The 26,081-nt window shown below is 38.1% G+C and overlaps 1 protein-coding gene across 1 annotated transcript; it reads right to left on the reverse strand.

Annotated features, from left to right (window-relative positions):
• Positions 1-4,265: 4,265 nt before the first annotated feature.
• On the reverse strand, positions 4,266-25,129 carry NOC3L (NOC3 like DNA replication regulator). The gene is made up of 21 exons (XM_070945128.1): positions 25,060-25,129; positions 23,158-23,362; positions 22,488-22,617; positions 21,917-22,074; positions 21,426-21,491; positions 20,341-20,468; positions 18,780-18,941; positions 17,366-17,459; positions 15,834-16,009; positions 15,623-15,751; positions 14,774-14,905; positions 13,087-13,167; positions 12,111-12,211; positions 11,605-11,677; positions 10,078-10,141; positions 9,196-9,267; positions 8,644-8,825; positions 6,313-6,441; positions 5,724-5,821; positions 4,789-4,873; positions 4,266-4,687 (listed from the first exon to the last, which is right to left on the reverse strand). The coding sequence occupies exons 1-21, from the start codon at positions 25,066-25,068 to the stop codon at positions 4,556-4,558; spliced, it is 2,406 nt and encodes an 801-aa protein (XP_070801229.1). The 5' UTR covers positions 25,069-25,129; the 3' UTR covers positions 4,266-4,555.
• Between the last annotated feature and the right edge of the window lie 952 nt (positions 25,130-26,081).

The raw sequence follows: 26,081 nt of genomic DNA on the forward strand, positions 1-26,081 counted from the left end.
GATATATATATTGATTAGAAGAGAAATTTTTCAGGTAATGTATCCTAGTTTCCCTGTTTTGAAATACAGTAATTTATTTTAATATTTTAAAATATGTGCCACTGTAATATATTTATCATGTCTTGCTTTAGAGAATTCTACTTATCTTTATAGAAAGTGTTACTTATTTCTCAATTTAAAGGGGGTAAATGTCTAATTTTAATGAAAAATATCTGTATGTTGAATATCTCAGTAAGTAATATTAAATTTTTTTTTGAAAAAAAGCCATTTAAGTAAAGATTTTTTTTTCTGGATTTTTCATTCAGCACACAATAACACAAGACCCGAGTAAAATTTATACTTTTTGTTCTTAAACTTGCTTTGCATAAATAGTATTTAAAGAAAGGAGGAAAACCTCCCATTTAACTAGAATGTATGGATGTTGGTATAAAACTTGAGGCTTCTTTTTACCTAGACGACATGTCAAATAATTAGCTATTTTTATAAAAATTACCTATTTTGAATTTATTTTATAAAACCGCTAACATTGATTAGAGCTTTTCCTTTTGCCTATATATTATTATAACTACAGGTAGTCCTCAACTTACAACTGTTCATTTAGTGATCATTCAAAGTTACAACACCACTGAAAAAAGCGACTTATGACCGTTTTTCACATTTATGACCATTACAGCATCCCCATGGTCACGTGATCAAAACTCTGACGCTTGGCAACTGACTCATATTTGTGACCGTTGCAGTGTCCCGGAGTGATAAGATCACCTTTTGCGACCTTCTGACAAGCAAAATCAGTGGGGGAAGCCTGATTCCCTTAACAACCATGTCACTAATTTAACAACCACAGTGATTCACATAACAACAGTGGCAAGAAAGGTCGTAAAATGGAGTAAAATTCACTTAATAAATGTCTCACAACATAAATTTTGGGCTTGATTGTGGTCGTATGCCGAGGAACACCTGAGGAGGCAGGGGTTTGAATGCTCCTCCCCCTTCATGTCTTTTTAATGTAGCGTATCTTTTAAGATGGCTGCTTTGTACAGTCTCAGGAAAAGAGGCAGGAGCTACCATATGCTTTTTTGCTTGATTTATTCTCCCCCCACACCTTTTTCCCTTTGAATCTGAAACTTTGTGCCACCTGATATAAAACAGATTAAACGTGGTAGCAAATGTGCTTTACATTTTAGAACCATAAGAGATCTGAAGGCCGTGTGATTGCATATTCCACTCCGTGAGTTTCATTTCCTTTGTGTTTAACCAGCCTTAATTTTTTTTCAAAAAAATGTCTTAAGATTGCAGTGTAATCCTGTCAAAATAGGCTGTGTGAAACTTTGAACCACGCAGTTATACACCTGCAGCTTGGTGGATTGAAGTTGAAGGAATAAATCAAGAACTGAGCCTTTTAGCTTAACTGGAGTTAAAAGGATGCAAAATACCCAACAACAATTTGTACCTGAATGGAATGTAAAGTTATAATCAGATTGGACCTGCTACAAAGCTTTGTTCTCATGTTTGCAAAACATATTATTCACCTCTGGGACAAAAAGACTTCTAAAGACTTCTACATGTCAATGAAGAAACACCAGAGAGTTATCTTTGAAGGGAAGAAACATCGTGAGCTAATAGCTGTATACTAACTTTTTGTACTTAATGTGGAAAAGATGAATACTTAAATCCAGAAAAGACTCTTGTTTATTTTTTCTCCAGACTAAACATATTTGTCCCTGGGAGAGAAAGTGGATGCATTATTGGGGGGGGGGAAGCGGGGGGGGGGATCTGACACAGAAACATATTTGCATTTGTGCATTTAGGGATTCACAAATAAGTACTTGTTTTAGAAGGAGCAGCGATTATAGCTTGAAGTTTGCATTTTATTTACTCTTTTTTTTCTCTTTAAAATGTCTATTGGGAATATTTCCAACTGCTGAGAAATAGAATTGTGGCTTCGGGCCAATGGACATTTATGGAGAGAGTGAGCAGGGCAGGGAGGAATTATGAAGCCTGCATTGTGATGAGACCTCTGACCTTTTCATTGGTCATTGCCACATCAGTAGGTACACAAGGGACACTGTATTGCAATGCTGTGTTGCTCCTCTTGTCATTTGGATAAAAGCTGTAATGGCATGTGGGAATGGCCTTGGGAGTCAGGAGGAAGAGCTGCAGACTAGACCAGTTAGTGGTCACCAACCGGTGGTCCACGGAACACTGGTAGTCCGTGAGAAAATTTTGGTGGTCCGCGGCGTACCCGGGTGGAGGAGCTGCTCCAGGATGAGCAATGGCCAATCCTGTGACTAGACCTCTGGAATATGGGACTGGCCAGGCATGGTGGGGCTGTAAATCTCCACTGTAGAGGGAGGTTCGTGCAACTTGCAACATCGTCAGCTGGAATGAGGTAATGGTACAAGGGGTGGTGGTGGTGCAGCGGGCCGAAGCAACAGGTGGCGGCAACCCCGGGCTGTTTCTTTCCCTTGCTGTAGTTTCCTGTTGGCTGAACCCACCAGTGGCTGTCCCCGCCCCTCGCCCTTCCTTCCCAGTCACTCCTCGCCTGGCCTGAGAAGGGAAGGGCGGGGGATGGAGATTCGCTCCATATTCCAGAGCGGGAGTGAAGCTTCGTCTCTTGCTGGATCTCGCAGCAGTTTCTTCCGGCCCTTGTTAGTGCTCCACGCATCTCGGTCCCTCGGGGAGACACTTGACTTCCTCTCAGCCCCAAGACACTGGCTGGCCCATGAGATGAGAGAGAGATAATGAGAGAATGAAAGAAAGATAGAAAGAGACAGACAATGAAAGAGAGAGAGAGAATGACAAAAAGTGGGTGAGAGAGAGAATGAAGGGGAGAGAGATGAGAAAAAGGGAGAGAGAATGAGAGAAAGTGGGAGAATCAGAATGAGAGAGAGAATGAGGGAGAATCAGAATGAGACAGAGAAAGAGACAGAATGAAAGAAGGAGACCGAATGAAAGAGAATGAGAGAGAGACAGAGAGAATTGAGAGAATCAGAATGAGAGAAAGAAAGAGACAAAATGAAAGTGAGAATCAGAGAGAGAATGGTGGGAGAGAGAGAAAAAGGGGGAGAGAGATGAGAGAAAGAATGAAAGAGAATCAGAGAATAAATGGGAGAGAGGGGGAGAGAGAGTGGGAGAGAAGGAAAAAGGGAGTGGGGAGAGAGAAAGAGAGAGGAGGGAGAGTGCCTGAAGGACCCCATCCTGTCACCGTTAGTCCAGGCACTTCAGCAAGCGGTGCGCTGGATTTGTATTAGTGGTCTGTAGGATTTAAAATTATGAACTTGGTGGTCCCTGAGGTCCAAAAGATTGGGGACCCCTGGACTAGACGACCATCACGCAAAAAGTATAGAACAGGGGTGTCAAAACTCAAGGCCCAGGGGCCAGATCTGGCCTGCGGGGTGCTTAGCCCTGGAAATAGTGAAGGACTGGCCTGCAGTGCCTCTGCCAGCGAAAACGGAGCTCGGGAGGGCCGTATGTTTTCTATGGCAGAGGGTTGCAGGAAGCTATCCCAGCTGAAAATGGAGCTTGGGAGCCCATTTTTGCTGGCAGACCACTCAAACCACCACAGGGCCCCCAACTTGAGTGATGTCAAACCGCCACGCCCACCCTCGCCATGCCCACTCCAGCCCCCTGAGGGCAAACACAACCCTGATATTTTTACTTTGGGATTAGGTATGCCAAATGTGGCACCTAACTGGCTTTATGTGTTCCTCAACATGTCTAGTGAACTGAGTTTTTGTTTATGCAAGGCTGTTTACTTGGGATTACATTTATATCTGTATGAGTTAATTGGCAGGATCAAGTCACCTTTTTTGGGTGTTTCCACAGCACAACACCTTCCTTCACTTCATTGGTTAAGCATATGGTGGAAACAGAGCTTAAACCTTATGCTCAAAGCCACCTGATATACTTGGCCAGGTGTTGTGTATATTCTGAAGTTACCCAAAATGTGCTTTTAACCCTGTCAATGTATCCTGATACACTAATACTGATTCCACCTTGTGCCAAATCAAGTACATGGCCGGATAATATTTTATTTCATCGATATTTTTTCTTAACAGATGATGTGCATCTATCTAAATGAATATAATGATAGAAAAAATGAATACAGTGTGAACGAGTGGAAAACTCTACATTTTTGTTTTTAAATATCTGTTCAAACTCTGCTTACACCACTCAAATGTCAAATGATGAGTTAGAACAAACCAGTCCAGAATCTTTTTTTTTTAAAAAGAAAGTTCTGTATTTATAATTAAAAAATTCTAGGAATCAACCATGTTTATATAGTTACGGAAAAAGGCATTATTTTGCACTGAGAATACTGTACAATTGTTTTTTTACAAATGCAAGTTTGAATAAATTATAAATTCTAAACTTTAGCCATCAGTGTGGAGTAATCATTTCTGAATTTTTAAAGAATTTACCTGAAATATTCTAGGAATTACAAAAATGCTCTTCTAACATGTTTCTGCAGTATGAAAATCTACACTTCAATAGAACAAGTCACTTTTTCATAGGTCTGGTATTTTCAAACAGGCTGAATTAGCTTGCAATATAGTTATGATGCTGGAAATATCTTTATGTCTTCAGCAAAATCCAGGGCTCCTTGTAAACCAGGCTCTTCAAGATGAAGCTTAACCAATTTAGTCACGTCCTCATTCAGAAATAAATCACCTTGTAAAAATTTACCCTGAAACAAAGAAGCATACGATCATAAAAAATTGAAAGCAAACAGTTATAAACCTTATGGTAATGTCCCATATTTTAAGAAACAAATTTCTACAGAAGTACCTTTTTCCTACGTGCAACTGATGGAATAGAAGGATCAAATGTCATATCTTTCATACTGTAGGCCTCAAAAAGTTCACCAGGCGACCTATGATACATAGCCATATTTAATTTCCATTATTTTCAAACAATTTCTTAACATGCAAACAAGTTTTGAAAAAGCAAAGCAACAACAGGCCTTAATAATGAAAGAATCTAGGCCAGAAATGTACAGAGCTCTCTAGACTGAAACCAGAAGGAATGTTTTCCCTTCAGATACTGCAGAAGTACAATTCCAGAGACTGAGATATAAGGTAATTTCTGAAAATCTTTTATTTCCCATTAAGGATAACAATGAATTAAGAGATCATTTTCTTCTTGAAATTAATGTAGAAAACATCTTTAATGACCAGTCATTGGTCACAACAGCTGCATAAAGCCTGCAGGCTTAGAGGTAGTTAGCCCACTGAATGTAATTTGATGATAAAACTGATGCTGGCTTGTTTATGGACAATGCACCAGGGTGGATAAAAATCGATATTTTTTTTAATATTTTTTTAATCAGATTTTTAAAATTTAAATTGGATTGTTTTGATTTTTATCAAATATATTTTAATAAAATGCTTTTGGGATAAAAATCAATCTAAAGATTGTTTTCTATTTAAGCTACATTGATAATTTAATTTATTCAGCATGAAACGGAGCTTAGTTATGTAGCATGAGGCTGTATATTCTGCAATATTGGGACTGTCGGTGAGTCAGCAGTGGGCCAGAGGAGGAGCCGCTGCAGGACAGAGATGGCAGTTGCTCTTTAAAAATTATGATTTAAATCGAGTTGATTTAAATCAAATCTTTTTACTACTGATTTAAATCATGATTTAAATTGTGATTTAAATTGTGATTTAAATCGAGTTGATTTAAATCGAATCCACCCTGCGCTGCATAGAATGTTCTCTCACCTCCGGCCAAGGTCATGCCCAAGAGCTTCTGATCCTTCAGCTGGAGCTCCTGCCAAGAGATGAGCTGCAAATTTCTGAACAACCGGGTGATAGTGTCTCTGAAAACAAGAGAAGTCGCAGCAAATTGAGATGTTTGACAGTTTCCTGTATCAATGCACTTAACCCCGATTCACTTCTCTGAAGTGAATTATTTAACTGTTTAAACATTATTTAACTGTTAAAAGCAACTGATTAAAACAGTAAGGCCAGGTAATCTTAAACCACTGTTCAACTTCAATAAATTACTTGGCCAAGGTAATCTGAAAACAGGCAGTTGTTGGAAAAAAACAAAGCAGGAAAGTTTTAATTCAAAAAAGACTGGTGGAATGGAGTAGACATGTATATGAACTAATCAGGATTATGAAAACAAACAAACAAAAAAACCATTATTAGATGAGTATTCATTAGAGGTTGAAAATAGTACATAAAATTCATAAACTCATTCCTAGACATTCTAGCTCAGGAGGAAAATAAAACTCTTCAGAAAGAAAGAAAATAGGATTCCTACACTAGAAATCAAAAACAAAGCTATGAAATGTGAGGTTCTCACCAAGAGGGAATGCAACTCCCAGAGAGCCGAGTTCTGAGCATTACAGTATTCTGGCTGATCCAATTCAGGTAGGTAAACACCACTCCCCTGCGATTCATTGTCTAAAAGAAGGTCCATCTTTGGGAAAACCTGTAATGAAGTTTTGTTGGGGGAACAAAAGAGTCCCACAAAAAAAAAAAAAAAAAAATTACAAGATGTCATGTTCATCTCAAAGAATAAAACGATTTCTCCCCCAAGTGAGTACTTAATTCTTAATATGGAATCTCTATTGTACATATGGTCCACAGTAGGACTGACCAACCTTGGCAACTTTAAGACTTGTGGACTTCAACTCCCAGAATTCCCCAGCCAGCCATGAATTCTGGGAGTTGAAGTCCACAGGTCTTAAAGTTGTCCAGATTGGATACCCCTGGTCTATAGTATCTTAGTTATTGAAATACATTTTTCTAACTCTGTGATGACAAACCTATGGCATGAGTGCCAGAAGTGGCAGGCAGAGCCTTCTCTATGGGCACACGCACCATCGCCAGCTGCTCTTTTTTTTTTTTTTTTTTTTGATTTATATGCCGCCCTTCGCTGGAGACTCAGGGCGGCTTACAGTGCGTTAAGCAATAGCCTTCATACTTTTTGTATATTTTATACAAAATCAGCTTATTGCCCCCACAAACTGGGTCCTCAATTTACCTACCTTAGAAAGGATGGAAGGCTGAGTCAACCTTGAGCCTGGCAAGATTCGAACTTACTTTAATTGTAGATAGCTGGTGTTAAATTACAGTGCTTTAGTTTGCAGAGCTATCCAGACTCTTTTATTTCTGCTCTTTATGGGTGCTGGAGTGCTGGAAAACAGCCAAAAAACAGGCATGTGCACCGGCCAGTTGGTGTTTGGGTTTCTGGCACTCCAGCACATGCACACACATGTACACATGTTCCAGTTTGGGCACTTGGTGCCAAAAAGGTTCACCATCACTGTTCTACCTCATAAAGACTAAAATAGCTTTGGATTATTTTGTACATTGCATGGTTATTTCTTTATATCTTATCAATACAAAATTTTGTGCACCTATGAAGATGCAACAAGTAAGAACACATGAAATTAGAAGGACAATTTCAAGCAGAACCATCATCTATCAACTGCAGCTATTAAAATATATCAAACTCGGTTTATAACCGGTTATGTATTTTGCTTTCCAAGAATAAATGTACCCTCACTTTTTCCCATCTAACGCATACTGCATTACAATAGTTACCTGAGTTGGGAATATAATACTGAGACTGGCATTTTGTTACAGCAGCCCCAGGAGGCAGGTCTCAGCCTAAGTGGGTAAGAGACATAATTTTCCAGGAGCAGCAGTGGATGGTATACTGCTTTCATGTTTAATGTATTCATTTAAGAAAATTTATATGGCCGCCCAACTCATTCTCAATGACTCGGCGCAGCTTACAAGGATAAAAACTCAATGTAAAAATAGTAAAAAGCAATAACCCTTCAGGCCCTATATATCTTGCTGCTAAAGGAAAGCATGAAAATGAATTCCAAGATTAGACTAGCTCCTTTATTAATAGCTCTGTTGTCTCCTAAGGATTTCAGGTGGGCATTCTTATACAGCCTATGATCTCTTCCCTAAATCCCTTCAGATGGTGAGATCCAGTGAAAAGGAGCTCATGGGCTGAATATTGACGATGACCAGCAGATTGGCTTTCAAATTCCCCATTTCATAATTTTTGGAGGCATTGGCATTATAAAATCCATGGCATGTTCACACGGGACCCTATATCACTTGTTGGTGACATGAGTGGTTATATAAATTCGATTAATAACTAAATAAAATAAATATATAATTTCTTCCCTGGGAAGATATGGCCTGTTTCCTTAAATAAGAGAGTGATCCGATGAGAGTATTTTCTCTACACATTTAAATTAGATATAATTAATACTTAAGGTATAAACATAGTTACCCAAAGGACTAAGAAAAACTGAAAAAATAAATAGGGAAGTTGGGATAACTACACAACAGCAATACAACTTAGACTTATATACCACTTTCATAGTGCTTTCCAGCCCTCTCTAAGTGGTTTACAGAGTCAGCATCTTGCCCCCAACAATCTGGGTCCTCATTTTACCCACCTCGGAAGGATGGAAGGTGAGTCAACCTTGAGTCGGTCAGGATCAAACTCCTGGCAGTGAGCTGAATTAGCCTGCAATACTATGTTCTAACCACTGTGCCACCACGGCTCCTAATAATGAGATTGTGCCTCTTGGCAAGAAAGTGGATGCAACACAATTTGCACCCCATAACCTGTGAGATATCAGCCAGGCTATTACAAACTTACATGCATTAATGTTCTGTTGGTTGCCAAGATTCCAATACTGGAGTTCGGAAGGACCTGGAGCGCCATGATGGAAAGACGCTTAATGAAAGCAAGCGCCCTCTGTTGAGTCACCTGTTTTCTACGCTTGGCGAGCATTATATCCAGACATTGCAACACTATTGCTGCATCTTCATTTGTAGCTCCTTGAACACAAAATGAAACCCCCAGTAATAGCCCAAAAAGTTGAAAAGCCACAGTTCTACTACCCTCTCTTTAATCAGTTAAGGATCACTTGGCTAAAGATATAGAATCCCATGTGGATTTACACCGAGATTTAGTTTCTTTGTTGATGAGCCACAAAAATGTCTTGAAGCTATTGAGACACCCAAGCCATCTGCTGTAAAAGGGGGCGGATGTCACTCAAAGATGTCATTCAAACTTTGGTGTCCCCAAACAGCTTTAAATATTAGAGGACAATCAGTGAAACAAATCTGGGCAGCTAGAAAGGATCCATTTCTATATATTCAGATAATATTATATGTTAATATTCAATACATTGAAATCAGGAATTACCTGCATGTATCTTAAATAATGTCTTGTAAAGATGAGTGTAGAACTTCAAAGGGTCAATGTTAAGGACATCACCTATGGAAAAGAATTCCAGTTAAGTAGGTTTCTATATCTGAAAATACAGTAATGCATTTGGATTCTCACGTGTTAAGATTAAAAGTCTTACCTTCTACGAGAATTAATTTCTTTTTGATTTACAGGTGGTCATCATTTAGTGGCCACTAAACTATTTGAAATTATGACGGCAATGAATGAGGGGAGCTTATGATGGATCCTTGTAGTTATGGCTATCACAGTGTCCCCGTAGTCATGCGATCACAATTTGGGTACTTGGCAATTGGTGCACAATTACGACAATCACGTGAAGGCTGTTTGTCATCTTTACTGCAGGCTTCCAACAAGATCAATGGGGAAATTGGCAGGAAATCGCAAGTTGCGGTGACGGGATGTTGTGTTCAATTGCTGTGTGTAATTTGCTTAACCACAACCTGAATTGCTGTTGTAAGTCAGCAAAGTTATGTGATATTTTGGTTTACAACCGTGTCACTTAGCGATAGAGTTGCCTGTCCCAATTACGATAGTTTTAACTGAGAAGTATCTCTAAATGCATTGGTCGAACTGTTGCTATATTGTTTTACTTACAAATGCAAAAGCAGATAGAGAAAAAAAACCCACAAGAACAAAAAACAGGCAACAAAATCAGTGGTCCTACCTTAGTTCCAGATGAAAACAGTCTCCTTGCTGTCTTCTTACAAACTGTCTTAAGGAGACTTTTGATGCAAAATTAACAACTCTCTAATTTCTTAGGCTGAACTATGGAATTGTATCACTTCAAGCTGATCATAAAAAGTCAAATCCCACACAATATGAAATCAAATCCCTTACCTTGCCCGGACAAAATGTGAAATGCTGATAGGATACAGTGCAGGCTCTCTCTATGGCTTAACACCTAAAAAGGTCAAAGGTGAATTGTTAGGGCATAGACTCCAAGGCTCTGTGATCGTAAGTGAGGAATGGGGTGGGGGACTCTTACAGCCAAACTGCAGGAATTTCTTTTCCATTCCCATTAATGTAACTGGTTTCATCCATCCACATGCATAAGAACACACAATTTTTCTATGTCTACCACAAACACACACACATCCCGATCTGATCTATGCATCATTTTTCCACCTCTGAGTTGAGAGGGGAGAAAATCCCTAATTTTAGATTAGTGTAACGTTTAGCTCAACCTGTTGACTTGTAAAAGGGGAGGATAATTTATTCCTTCTTTTTTTCCCAGCCCTCAGCCAGGGTGGATCCTACATGTTAAATGTTAAATCCAATTGACCATTTTTTCTTCCTTTTTTGTACACTTTTTTTTTCTTTTTTATTGTGTTAAGGTTGAATGTATGTTTTTCCTTTGTTTCATTTTGTTTTTTGCTTTTGCTGTTCTGTATTTTATTCTCTATAATGAAACAATAGATTAAAAAGCCTGGTTTAGCTCAACAGACAGAAGCACTGTAATTTAACACCAGCTGTCTGCAATTAAAGTAAGATCGAATCTCGCCAGGCTCAAGGTTGACTAAGCCTTCCATCCTTTCTAAGGTAGGTAAATTGAGGACCCAGTTTGTGGGGGCAATAAGCTGACTTTGTATAAATATACAAAAGTATGAAGGCTATTGCTTAACGCACAGTAAGCCGCCTGAGTCTCCGGAGAAGGGCGGCATATAAATCAAATTAAAAAAAAAAAAAAAAAGAGGAGAGAAAACCCACGCTGAACACAGTTTTTGTTTTCTTACTGCTGGGGCAGTGGGAAAAGGGGAATCTGAGGATGGAGCCTTATAAAGCCAACGTGGGCATTATATTATATTATATTATATTATATTATATTATATTATATTATATTATATTATATTATATTATATTATATTATATTAATTATAGTATAGTATAGTATAGTATAGTATAGTATAGTATAGTATAGTATAGTATAGTATAGTATAGTATAGTATTGTATCGTATCGTATCGTATCGTATCGTATAGTATTGTATTGTATAGTATAGTATTGTATAGTATAGTATTGTATAGTATAGTATAGTATTGTATTGTATAGTATTGTATAGTATTGTATAGTATAGTATTGTATAGTATAGTATTATAGTATAGTATAGTATAGTATAGTATAGTATAGTATAGTATAGTATAGTATAGTATAGTATAGTATTGTATGGTATAGTATTGTATAGTATAGTATAGTATAGTATAGTATAGTATAGTATAGTATAGTATAGTATAGTATAGTATTGTATTGTATTGTATTGTATTGTATTGTATTGTATTGTATTGTATATTACAAGCGGCAAATTGCAGATTCCTTACTTCTGACACAGAATAAGGGCCCTCGTTTAATCAGAAAGCAGTAAACTTACCCCAGACACAATAAGGGAATGGAGAACCATCAAAAGATCATCAAAAAATTCCAAGTTTATGAGATGGGCAAATCTAAATGAAAGAAACTTGATTTTACATAGGATTCATCCACAAAACTCTTATGTTGTTTGTTTCTTTTGATATTTTATTTGGAGAGGTCATAGATTAAGATTGTCCCTTAGTCCTGATTTTGTAGCATTGTTTTCATTCCTAAATAAATGCACATAGCAAGGAACAAGGTTCCATTTCACTTACTAGGAGGAATTTTGAAAACCCCAAAATTCATATTGATAACAAAAGATAAAACATAAGGCAGATACAGAACTGTTAGTCAACTAAATATTTCAAATGTTGCTTTTTATATTATGATATTTAATTTTGAAGAATGCTGTAAACAACTGCTCGTAAGTTTATAATGTAAGTATAGACCTTAGCATGTCGTCCCTGGATTTCTTTCTTTCTTTCTTTTTTTAAAGAAATCTCAAAATTATTCTGAAATACTTACTTTGCAAGACCTTCCAGCACAGCAGGCACAAGAGGAGATTTCTGGGCTTTTTTCAAGATTCGGAAGTAAGTCAAAAATACGATATTCAACGTTTCTGTATGCTATAGTAAAAAAGGCATAAAATGATACATGAACCTAAATGATTTCATTTTAATCAAATATTTTTTTCTTCATGCATCATTTTAGAAGCTATTAATCCTAAATTACTATTAAAAATTCCTGGCTTTTTAATAAACTGTCTAATTATAATTTTGGCAGCCAGAAACATTACAGCTTTATACCATTCTGAGTTAACAGCAACTGTAGCTATGACACACCCTCCATTAATGCAATCACATTAGTAAAGAAAAAACTACTTATTAGCTCAAAGTAACAATCTATTGCTGTATTTTTGGATTCGCTCAGCTTCTGAAGAACACCAATGGCATAATGAGATATGAACCTATGACTATAGGTAGCCCTCGCTTACCGACCGCTTCATTTAGTGACCATTCAACAGTTTTGTGAGCACCACTACAGTGGTGATAAAACAGTTTTATCACCACTGCAGTGCCCAATGGTCATGTAATCACCATTGAGGCATTTTGCAACTGTCTTCCAAAAAGCAGAATTAACAGAAAATGGAGAAGTAAAATAGCAAATTGTGGTCATGTGATGGCCACAATTGTGGTCATTAACAACTGAAGAGGAAGTTATGTGGTAAGCCTGTCACGATCACACGATTTTCCACTTCGTGACCATGAGCTTTAGTGACAGTGTTGCTGGCTCTAATTGTGGTCATTAAACAAGGACTACCTGTATAATATCAGGTTTTAAGTCTTTATTCATGGCCCCCCATTTCTACTTGAATCCACTATTTCTGATGAGCCACAGCGGAAAAAGAATTTGGAAGAAATACGTCACTTGATCCAGTCCTACTTCATGTGCAACACAGAAGGACCCCAGAAAATATAAAATGTATGAAGAATGTAGATACCAGTTTCAGTTTTTTCTCTGTATTTTCAGAGGCTTCGGCTTCCAACAGTTCTCGCTCCAGTTTTTCTTCTGCTTTCTTCCACTGAAATGGAACAAGTAGTTTAGAACAGGGATCTCCAACCTTGGCGACTTTAAGCCTGGCAGACTTCAACTCCCAGAATTGAAGTCCGCCAGGCTTAAAGTTGCCAAAGTTAGAGAGCAGGGGTGCTATTCAGCAGGTTCTGACAGGTTCTGGAGAACCGATAGTGGAAATTTTGAGTAGTTCGGAGAACCAGCAAATACCATCTCTGGCCACAGAGTGGGGTGGGAATGGAGATTTTGCAATATCCTTCCCCCAGGAGTAGGGAGGGAATGGGGGATTTTGCAGTATCCTTCCCCTGCCACACCCACCAAGCCACATCATGCCCACCAAGCCAAACCCACAGAACCAGCAGGTAAAAAAAATTGAATTCCACCACTGTTGGAGACCCCCGACTTAGAAGCTAACCAGATTTGGCAATTGGAACACAAATGATTTTGAATCCCTGGATTTCCAATCCACAATGGCATTTTTTCCCCTGAATTATTCATAACAATACTGAATTCCTCCGTGACCAAGTTGGCCAACACTTGGCGGGGGGAGAATAAGGGCCCTCTTCTACTTCAAATTTGCCTGTTGGGTTTTTCTTTTTCCTCACCCCGCCCCCCACCTTACACACACATACACACCAGCCAGGTAGGCAGGAGCACTATGGCTGTCATCAAGCTCTGTGTCAGAGGTGACTGGATGAGAGTGTCTACATCTAAGACTCTCAGTGATTCTTTACCTGAATTCTTGGGTTGCATTATGATAGTTTTAGCCATGTGATTATTATTATTATTCTCTGATGATGTTTTATTGAATGCTATCCAGCCAGAGCTTCTAACGCTGAATAGGTATCAATATTATAAACAAAGAAGTTAACGGATTACTCCCCAAATATCTGACAGGTTTCCCTTCTGTCATGATTTATGGAAATGGCAGAAGTGCTTAAGGCTGCACGTTGTCCTTGGACGTCAAATTGTTACGTGCATGTTTGAGTCAGAATGAAAGAATTCTGACTTATTTGGGGTTTTAGTACCAAACATGCCTATGGTGCTTCCGTGTAAATACTGACCCATGGTAATTCATGCTTTATTCACATGTGTGTGTGTGTGTGTGCGCACACATTTTGTGCTTATATTCTTGAACAACTGAGAATCAGAATCTCTTGCTGAGCTTTTCCAATCACCAGTAGATTCGGATCTATTTTCTACCCACTCCTGATTTGGAGAATCCCCACATAGAGTTTACAATAATATTGACATTTTCTTAGTATTATAATTTTTGGCTAGTATTTTTTTTAAAGAAAATCCCTCAAAAATAGACAAGAATATTTTTGGGGAAAAAAATAAGGGCAGGGTGGTCTTACTACAATGTACAAACATTGTACATCTACAAACTACCAATGATTGGGTTTTCTACATTTCATATATTGGGCTAACAATATCATCAGATATATCATCAATATCATCAGATCCAAAACAGCTTTCAAAGAATTATGGTACATGTAAACATGCCCAGTCTTCTGAATCAGCCACTGCTCCCTTGGTACCCAGGACATATTATTAGTTCCGAATTCTGTTTCACATTTTTGCTCACTGTAGCAAAAAAACAACAACACACCTACCTTTCTTTGCATCCTGGATAGATTTTTCCTTTTGTCTTTGTAGGTCATGAATTTGCTCTTTGGCGTAATGTCTTCTGCATCTTTTTTTACTTCCACTTCTTTAATTCTTAGATAAAGTAGCGCCATTAAAACCTAAATAGAATCCGCATGCATTTATTTCTCATCAAAAATGTACAGGAAGTCCTTGATTTACAATAGTTGTTTAATAATGGTTCAAAGTTATGACAGTGCCAAAAAAAAGTGACTTACGACCTGCCCTCAAAATTATGATTGTACCACTCCCAAGTTCATATGATTATAATTCGGGCACTTGGTAACTAGCTCACATTTATGATAAACACAGCATCTTGCAATCATGTGATTTGGGACCTCAGTTGGCTTCTGACAAGCGAAATTAGAATGAACTGTGATATGATTTGCTTAATGACCACAGTAAAAAATGGTTGTGAAGTTGGGTCTAGTCACATGATGACTTGCTTAATGACTGTCTCACCTGGTGACCAAAATTCTGGTCCAAATTATAGAGTTGAGTCAAGACTTTACAAAAATATATATGAAAAATTAAAACAATTTCTTTCAGATAGAGCAGCATGAAGTGCTGGCAAGGATGGCTGGGTGGGGAATTCTGGGAGTTGAAGTCCACAAATATTAAAGTGGTCAAGGTTAGATACCCGTGCGACAGAGATTCCCAGCTGTCATTCTTGCCATTCGTTTATGAAGGACAGAAATAAATATATCCAAACCTTCAATCAAAGCACTGAATTGAAGATTTGATGCCATTTCAATAGAAACAAGGGAATCCATCTTCAATGCTTTCTCAAAAACAAACGAACATACCAACAAACTCACCTCAGGTCTCACATCATAATTCCGACTTTTCACCAGGCCAGAAATGACCTTCACCACACCAAGTGAAGCAACACCTAACTTATCTTGCTTGAAGAGGCTCCTAATTGCATCACAACATGGTTCAGAAATCTGTGAGGTTTAAAAATTCCAGTTTAGAGGATTTGTTTTGGAAATCAACATGTTTAGTATAAAATTAAGCCGGAAGGCCTACCTTTTTTGAATCATCGTTCATAAGTGGTACAACCAGTGCAATGATGTTATTGTGGAAGTTGAAGTGAGGTAGGGCAACCAGGAGCTCACAAAGGCACTTCACAGCAATCTCGGCAAGGCCTTTGTAGGCCTTCATTGAAATCACGTTGCTTTTCTTCAGCTTCCTTTGCTTCCAATCTAAAGGAAACATTATGCAAAGCTTCAGTATTTCCAGATTCCTTCGTTACTAATAGTATGATTTCAAAACCTGAATGGAATAGTTCAGAATGTAGAGGGGAAGAATGCCTGAAAATCAGGCACTGAACTGCAATCACTGGATGATAATGCTCCTGAGAGGCTCTATCTGGAATATTGGAAAAATAGAGCTTTGCTCTGTTACAATTATTAATCTTCAAAAATTTGCTCAAAACATTTTAGTTCTTTCAACTGAGCAAGTTCCTTAAGTATAAATAATGATACTTTCTAACACTACCAAATCTATACAGGCACAGTGTGAAATTGAGGAAAATTAGGGCTGTGCAAAAATTTTGAAAAGAGTGATTGGCAAGTTTATTTCTCCTCTGAGCATTAAAGCAGCTGCATCCTCTTGAACAGTTGATGTGACTACTTTGAAGCCTTTCCTCAGCCTGTGTACATATATACATGCACACACAAGCCCTTTGCTGGCAGTCTTATTGTACTGCTGATTTTGACAAAGCCCACTATTGACTTCAGTAAATTCTTAGCAAAGACCTGAAGCTACCAACTCTTAGTGAATGCCTTTTCTTGGTGATCCTTCAGAGTTACAATGAAAAAGTTATTTTGTGACCAGTCACTGCAATTATGACCCTCAGAGGCTTGTAAAGTGGAGAAAAGCTGAAGTAAGATTGTAAAATTGTGGTGTTTCACTTAGTGACCACTTTGTTAACAACCAAATTTCCAATCCCAATTGTAGTCGCTAACAGCATACAGCAAAAGATTTTTAAAAAAGGTCTGTGGCTTTTCATGTAATGGTAAGAATATTTTTGTTCTTAGATCTAATTTGCATTAACCTAAGATCAAAGGCGAGACCAATCCTGAAGCTAGTGCATATTTTACTGTTTTTTTTAAAAAAATTCTTCACAGATATCAGAAATGCAAAGCAGATTTAAAACTTGAATGTAAATTGACCTGTACGTTATTATATTCTTCTGAAAAAATTCTCTCTTTTCCCATGTAGTCTTTTCCAAATATATAATATATTTAACAGTAAAATCTTGAATAAAACCAAGACTTAAAATGGAGAAAAAGAAGAGACTAAAAATGGAAAAGAACCAGGAACACATAAGCAAAAATTCTAAAATTAGATTCCATTAAATATTACGGTTTATAATTTACAGAAAGGGCAATTCCTTTTCTTTCTCTGTGATGGAATTCAAATATAATTTTATACTATTTATTCACTGGCTTTAAAGTAAGACTAATCTTTTATAAGAATTGGTATGCTTCCTAACTGGACATTCTTAAAAAAAAATACACATTTATTTATATCTTGATCCATCCTGGAGGTTATACCTTTTATACATTGTTCCAGATTTTCTAAATAAAACTTGTATTGGCTCACAAGGCCTTCTTCAAATTCTCTCAATTTCTGAGTTTCTTTTTTAACCTGCAGATAAAAAGGAAACTTTGTAAAAATATTTTGCCATGTATCCACTGTATTACTCAATCATTTGCATTTAAAAAACATTACTCAGTAGTAGGTATTCTACTTAGTGTAATGCACATGTCTGAAGGGATTAATGTTCAAGATTTCAGATGAGCATTTATTTCACTGGAACTATGCCAACTATAAAACATTGGTATTAAAAATACTGAATTCTTTGCTGAAAAGCTCTCTGAAACTTAGCAGCTAGATTCCCTTTTTCTCACGTTGTACAACTTTAAAAGTTCCAGTAAAAAAATAATTCTTAGCTTAATGTCTATGGAGATTCTCAGTCATCCAGGTCATGGTTGTCCCAAAGGTGCTTTTTCAAGAGGCAACTGGACTTCCTTGTTTTTCTTTGAAGACGTTTTGCTTCTCATCCAAGAAGCTTCTTCAGCTCTGACTTCCCCACCCTCCAATCAGAGCTGAAGAAGCTTCTTGGATGAGAAGCAAAACGTCTTCAAAGAAAAACAGAAAGTCCAGTTGCCTCTTGAAAAAGCACCTTTGGGACATTCTGAGCTTAAATCCATTTATTGTAAGAGCATCCTACAATAGGATTTCTAAGTCAAGTAGCTAACTCATGGGGCAAATTCTAAAAAAATCAGGTTAATTTAAATTCCATTTTCATCAATTAGTACAGCTAGTCATCGACTTAACAACAGTTCATTTAGTGACTGTTCAAAGTTACAATGGCACTAAAAAGTGGCTTATTAACATTTTTCACACTTATGACCTTTGTAGCTTCCCCATGATCATGTTATCAAAATTAGACCCTTGACAATGGTTCATACTTATGACCATTGCTGTGTCCCAAGGTCATGTGATCACCTTTTGCGATCTTCTGACAAGCAAAGTCAATGGGGAAGCCAGATTCACTTAACAACCGTGTTACTAATTTAAGAATTGCAATGATTCACTTAACAACTGTGGCAGGAAAGGTCGTAAAATGGGGCAAAACCCACTTAACGAATGTATCACTTAACAACAGAAATTTTAGGGTTCAATTGTGGTCATAAGTCAAGGACTATCTGTAGAACTCCAGATTCTTATTCACTAAGAAACTATGCAATCTCTGCAAATTTGATATTTGACAAACATTTAAGTTGACTTTCTTTCAATAAATCTGCAGGGATGAGTGATGATACCAAGATCAAGGTAAAATTATTCAAATGACTATTAAAACCCAAACCGCAAATTTCTAACAAAATCTTGATGTTTTTCCCCCAAAGTATTTTTAAACCTTTCCAGTTTTAATATTAAGCCCCTGTCATTGTATAACCTCACCTTCGTGTTTTTCTCTCTTTCTGTCAAAGGCCTGATTTTGTAGGATGGAGTAATATCTTTGAAGAGCTCCATCAAAGAAATCATCACCAATTTTCGCACAATCACAGCCACATTGGGATCTTGTTCCATCAACATGGCACGCAACTCTTTCAGTTTCTTTATCTGTTCAAAAATGACACACCTTTGAGTACATACCTGTCACTATGTAAGCTCAAGTGCAAATGTTCAGATATGATGGTATTAAAAATAAGAAATCCAATTTTATGCTAAATCTGGGAATCCCATCACCAACTCTACCAACCAAAACAATTCAAGATATTTTTGGTGCTATTCCTATCATCTCTGATATTTGGCTTTTCAGACTGAAGTGGATAGAAATGATAAAATCCAGATTAGGGAAAGAACTAGCACTGCTGCTCCAGTTAACTCACCTAGGTATAATTTTAGCAACATTGAGCTTTGACATAAAAATGCTGCTTTTCACATACATTGTATCATAGAAATTAGCATGTGTAAATTTTACCCATTTCCCAAATTAGAGAGGATTTTTTTTTAACCAAAGAACGAACAAAACAAAAAAAGAGGCTTGAAATGAGCAACGTGTGATTTTCAGAGTATCATTTTTAACTTCATGAACTTTTCACATTAGCCAACTTAAGTCTTTCAGAAGTTGTGTGATTGATAAACTTATATTTACCCCTAAACTCTGATGCTGGGGAGAGAGAGATAGGTGGTTCAACCTATAGTAATTATATTTCCACAATAAAATGAAACCTTCATGCCTGCTCCTCCCTTAGTATATTCCAGGTGGCATTTCAGATAAGTAGTCAGGAATTATCTTTTGTCATACAATCTACTCTCTAAAACAGGGGTCTCCAAACTTGGCAACTTTAAGACTTGTGGACTTCAACTCTCAGAGTTCCTCAGCCAGCTTTGCAAAGCTTTGCAAAGGCTGAGGAACTCTGAGAGTTGAAGTCCACAAGTCTTAAAGTTGCCAAGTTTGGAGACCCCTGCTTTAAAATTTCTCAGAATCTTTCAACTCTGCTCGCCAGTTCTAAATCTCTTGCTATAAAGCTTTTTTTTAAAATCTCTGATTGGTAGCTAAAAATATTTCATTTTTTATTAAACATCTTTTGAAAAGAGGACAATCTTTTTTTAAAAAAAATATTTTTAATTAATTTTTAATCAAAATCAATAGTATTAATTTAAAATGTACAAGTGTGACCAAGAATAAGATCATGAATACTGTTTGAGCAGGGGTGTCCAACCCCGGGACTTTTAAGATGTGTGGACTTCAACTCCCATAATTCCTCAGTTCTTAAAGGAGTTGAAATCCACACATCTTAAAATTGCCAAGGTCATACACCCCTGATTTAGAGAAAGAAAACTGTCCTTTCATCTAAAAGTTAACTTCCACAAAGTTTAAGATGGTAGCATGGAAAACTGAATGTAAATCATTGGGAGACCTGATTGTGCCAAGCCATTCAACCCAAAACTGCTCTCTGCCTTAACTTTGAGATGTCCATTATTTTAACTTATTTCCAAACCCAGGGTTACTTACAGTATTTTCTGGATCAGACAAAATTGCAGATGCTAAAGCAGCTATCTGCATCTTCTTCTCCTGTAGCTTTTTCTTCCGATGGACTAACAATTCTTCAACAGTAAGACCAGATAAGGGGTCTTCAGGGGCTGGTAATAAAGAAAACAACTGACTGTTTAAAAAACATATGCAAGCGAGCCAGAGTGGAAACATTTAACTTAGAAATGGCAAAGACAGCATTTGGAAGAAACATTCCAGCTGTTATTGAACTGTTAATCTAAGGATTTTTATTTAGACCTTTTTGATCTCTCTGCTTCCATTTTAGGATTTTCTGGAATGCTCTGCCCCAGGCTCAGTGCCTCTAGTAAAGATAAACTTATAACTTTATATTGGGGGGTGGGTGGGGGCGGCTGGACTTTTTTTTGCATCATATCTACTTTCAAACAATAGCTCAGATATCTGCCTCATTGTGAAAACAGCATCAATTTTCTGATCAAAGCTGGCCTGACATCTGGAGCAATTTAACAGCGGTCTACTGCTTGGATAAAGACCAGCTACAGGTAGTCCTCACTGAACGACACTTTGTTCAGTGAGGACCGCTTGAAGTTACCATGGTGCTGAACAAGGACACTTACAACCGGTTCTCGTAGTTGCACCCATTACAGTGTTCCCGTGGTCATGTGATTGCAATCCAGGTGCTTGGCAACTAGCTTGCTATTATTATGATCAGAGCATCTCACGGCTATGTGGTTGCTACCTTCTGACCTTCGCTGTCAGCTTCCAACAACGGAAGTCAATGGGAAAGCTGGCAGGTCGCAAGTGGAATTGTGCTAAGCAGGATTTGCTTAATGAAGAAAGCAGAACTGCTGCAAAGTGTTATTGTAAGTCGGCAGTCACATGATGTCAAGCCTTATAACCATATTGTTTGGGAGAGAGTTGCTGGTTGCAAATACTGTCATTAAGCAAGGACTACCTGTGTTTAGCTTCCTTCCCAAGAAATACCAATTAAACTGCTTATACCACCGTCCCAGTAATATTCACAGCATTGGGGGAGGGGGAATCAATACTTCAACTGTTCAAATTATTATTTTCCAAGCATTAATTACCTTCTGTCACTTCCTTTTCTTCAACTACTTCTTCTTTCTCTTCTGTTTCCTCTTCAGCACTTATAACTGCAAGAAAGAGCATGTCCTTTAAAAAAAACCACCCTGATTCCACATTTTATTATTAAAATGTGCCTGGTGGCACAGCAGACTGAACTACTGTTAAAAGTAGCATTTAGCTGCCAGCTGCCTGCAATTACTGCGAGTTCAGTTCTCACCAGGCTCAAGGTTGACTCAGCCTTCCATCCTTTCAAGGTAGGTAAAATGAGGACCCGGTTTGTGAGGGCAATAAGCTGACTTTGACCCCGCTTGGGCGGGGCAAAAAAAAGCCCTACTAAGCAGGATATACAAAAGTATGAAGGCTATTTCTTAATGCATTGTAAGCCGCCCTGAGTCTCCGGAGAAGGGCGGCATATAAATCAAACTAATAAATAAATAATAAATAAATAAATAAATTATTGGTAGTTTGTGAGGCAATCCTAACTTTATCTAACCTGGCTTTTCCATGGTCTGTGGAATAATTCCATGCTTATCTTTGATTGGAAGCAGATGAATCAGTTCCTTTTCAGGTTCAGACTGCAGGCGCCTTGGCATCTTCTCATATCTGTCAATCACACTTTCATTCTTGCGTTTCTTGGCGTGAACTGGTTCACTATGGAATGAAATTCGCATATGAATCATTTTTATTTATTCAAACGACTTGGGTCATTAATTTGACTATGAAGGACCAGCTACATAATGCTAACATTAAAAATTAAAATGGCCAAGGGCCCTGTCAGTTACAGCTTTGCCAAATTGTGTGATGTATTCATGAGGACCAAGCAGTTATTTTAATTAATGCTTCAGTGACATTTTCTAATAATTTCCGTTATTTCAGATGTTAACTACCCAAAAGCAAACTACGGTCAAACTCTTAACCCTTGAGATCTAAATTAGAAAGATCAACACATAAAACATTAGTTATATTTTAGACCTTGGTAACATCAGTGAATGTGAAATGAAAGCTTAATAAACAAGAAACTGTTGAAAGGTTTTCTATTAAGTTTTGCTTTTGCCAGCACCCACTTGGAAGACAAGTCCCTTGTTATAAAAGATGCCTTTTGAGCCAACTCTTCCATTAATTTCAGATCATCTTCATCCATCATATCTAGAGGGAGTGCTTCTTCTTCTTTCTCTTCTTCTTTCTCCATCCTCTCTGTTGAGACAAGTGAAAAAAAAATCAGAGGCACAGATCCGGCCCCCGGGCCTTGAGTTTCTCACCCATGCTCCAGAGAAGCTGAGCTTTCTTTTTTATAATCTATACTAAGATCCTATTAAGATAGGAATGGACTAAATGTCTATGAAGATTCTCAATCATCCAAGTCATGGTTGTCCCAAATATGGTTTTCCAAAAGGCACCTGGACTTTCTTAGTCTTTTTCCTTGAAAATGTTTTGCTTCTCATCTAAGAAGTTTTTTTCAGTTTGAACTGAAGAACAGCTCTGGGATAGGAGTGGGATATTTGCTAGTTATTTGATCCCTAGAAGCTTTTATGTCACCTACAGAGATGACCTCCAAGTTGCCTCTCTTTAGGTGACATAAACGCTTCTAGGGAGCAAATAGCCTGCAAATAGGTCACGCCTATGTTAATCAACAATCTGATTATTAAACAATCCTTAGAGTTAATAATATAAAATAGTGACATTTAACAAGCTCTGAGTAGCTTATATATTTACACACACACACACACAGCTTACTTGGAGGTTTTTTGTGATCTTCCAAAGGCACTGGCCTCCGAGAAACAGCATCTTTTACAGCTTGTCTGAGTTTCCTTTGTTCTTTTCGATATTTCTTGACAGCACTTTCCTGTTTGAACTGCTTGTTTTTTAACTTGTTTTCAAGTTTTATTTTACTTGTTTTCAATAACTTCCGAAAGCTTGGAACTCTTTTTTTATTTCTCCTCTGGAGACAATAAGAATCAAATTAGTAGGCCTTTTAAATCAATATGTGGCATATACACACACACACACAGAGAGAGAGAGAGAGAGAGAGAGAGGGAGAGAGAGAGAGATCTATATATATCTATATCTATCTGTATCTGTATCTATAGATAGATGGATGGATGGACGGACGGACGGACGGACAGACAGACAGACAGACATAGCTCAAGCCCACAATAACCATGGCTGTGGATGAACCTGAACCTGCTCCTAAACTGACATCTTATTCACTACAACACATTTTTGAAACAATAAAACCAATTCAATAGCAACATTAAGTTAATATTATACAAAGCAAAAGCATTAAGACAAATGGAAAATTCTTACTAGAAATTTTTTAACAATGCAACCGTGGCATACTTATCCAATATAAGTGAAGAAAAAAAGGCAAATTTTATACATCCATTTCCCAACTCTCTGTTGTGCCCATGCATACACTCAATGTATGTTTTGGAGACTGACTCCTACAAAGGATTCTAGAGTGTAGCATTATTTCAAAACTGTTTTACAGTATTGACACAGTGTTATTTGAGTTTAAAAATCTCTTGAATTGAGATGTACCTTTGGTCTTGGAGTTACAATGGTGGCCCTCTATGAGTTAGTGGGATAAAATGCTGGTTAGGCTAAATATAATTGTTTAATTAAGATTACACTGAATTAATCAAATGCAGTTATTCATCCTGCATACAAAAATTATCCATTCTTTTATTACATTCAAAATTAAAATACGGGGCCAACTCTTGTGGGCGTTCCCCCCAATTTTTTTTAGTGCTGGAATGCAGTCCTTAGGGACACTTTTGTGGCAATGAAATGAAATCCCCGTGCCGTATAACAAATACCATATGGCAATGTATTGTCAACTGTGGCAACTTTTTCAGATGGGTGGACTTCATCTCCCAGAATTCCCCACAGGAAATGGCTGGCTGAAGAATTCTGGGAGATGGAGTGGCACATCTTAAAAGTTGCCAAGGTTGACAAACAGTGCCATATCCCTATGTTCTTCCTGGGGTTGTTTTACTTTTTAATAAAGTAAATATCATTTAATATCTTGGAGGCAAGTCGCTTTAACCGATAAAAGGAAGAAAAGGAGTCCTATATCTACATCCCCATCCCACAAAACAAAACAACCCTCAGCCATCTTTAGGAAACATCTTCCTATCCAACGTGGACTCCCACTGCTTAAAATCCCATCTGTATTCTTCTTCTCCAATCTGGTGCCCTCCAACAGCGCTGGACTCTCATTCCCATAAATCCTTGCGGCTGCAGGTCTTCAAACATGGCAGCTTTAAGACTTGTGGACTTCAACTCCCAGAATTCTCCAGCCAGCATAGCTGGCTTCCCATAAATTCTTTCCCATAAATCCTTGCGGCTGCATGTAGGGCAGGTCTTCAAACTTGGCAGCTTTAAGACTTCAACTCCCAGAATTCTCCAGCCAGCTATGCTCTGACTAGGGATTCTGGGAACGGAAGTCCAGCGCTCCTGGACAACCCGCCGAGCGAACGGGGGCGGGGGGGGCTTTACTTAAACGCCCTGAAAACTCGCGCACAGCAACTGGCTCTCAAGGCTACGCTCCCACTACCACGGCCTATCCTCTCCCCCGACTTCCGGCTGGGCTCAGGCCACGCTATTTATCCCGGCAGCGACCCCTCGTGCTCTTACCGGCTTCATGGCAGCTGCATGGAAAACCGACACTGTCTCACTCTCGGTTCTCCCAGCACTTGATTTCAAGCACGCAAGTAGCGGAAGTGAGATCTCGGCGCTAGTCGGGCCGGAAATGCCATGTCCACAGCGCCCTCAGGCGGAAAGGAGGATCGGACGTCCTCTGCAGAGCCTGCGAAGAAACAGGGACCGACGAGCGGTCCTGGACCAGCATCGCAGCCGATAACCCAATTGAGCTTCATGGGGTGGAAGGCTGGAGGCTCGAGAAGCCTTTGGCTCTTCGCATCCCGGTGTCAACTCCTCCTTTGGGGATGCTGGCGTGGCAGGACCAGGCGCCCCCTTTCTGGCAATTAAAATATAAAAATGGAGGAGGAAAATCCTCAATCAATCAATCAATCAGAATAGACTTAGAATGCCATGCTGTAGTAGTGCCATCTCCTTCAATCTTTTTCTGGGAGCCAAAAAAATCAAAGAGAAAGAATAGTAATTATTGAAACTTTTAAGTCTCAAAACGCCAGCCTGTGCTGACCAAAGTAATTTTCAATCTTTTTCTAGAAGCCAAAACAAATCAAAGAGAAAGAAAAGTATTGAAACGTTTAAGCCTCAAAATGCCAGACTGCAATGACCGAGGTAAACAGGCAGTTGTTCAAGATGAACAGATCTGAAAGGGGAATCAAAATCAAGTGCTCCAGACAGACCGCAAGATTTACCTAAAACATTTATATGGGTAGTCCTCAATTTACAACTATTCAAAGTTACAACGGCACAAAAAAAGAGATTTAGGAGCATTTTTTTACACTTTGCACTTGTTGCAGTCCACATGATCACGTGATCAAAATTTGGATGCTTGGAAACTCATGACGGTTGCAGTGATTTATGTAAAACATTTATATGGGTAGTTCTCAATTTACCATTTATTTAGTGACTATTCTAAGTTACTATGGTGCTAAAAGAAAGTGACTTATGAGCATGATTGTTGTAGTGCCTGCACGGTCGCATGATCAAAATTTGGATTCATGGAA

Source organism: Pituophis catenifer, unplaced genomic scaffold, assembly GCF_029215685.1.
Source record: "Pituophis catenifer annectens isolate HBS135680 unplaced genomic scaffold, rPitCat1.0.hap2 SCAF_6, whole genome shotgun sequence".
Lineage (NCBI taxonomy): Eukaryota > Metazoa > Chordata > Lepidosauria > Squamata > Colubridae > Pituophis > Pituophis catenifer.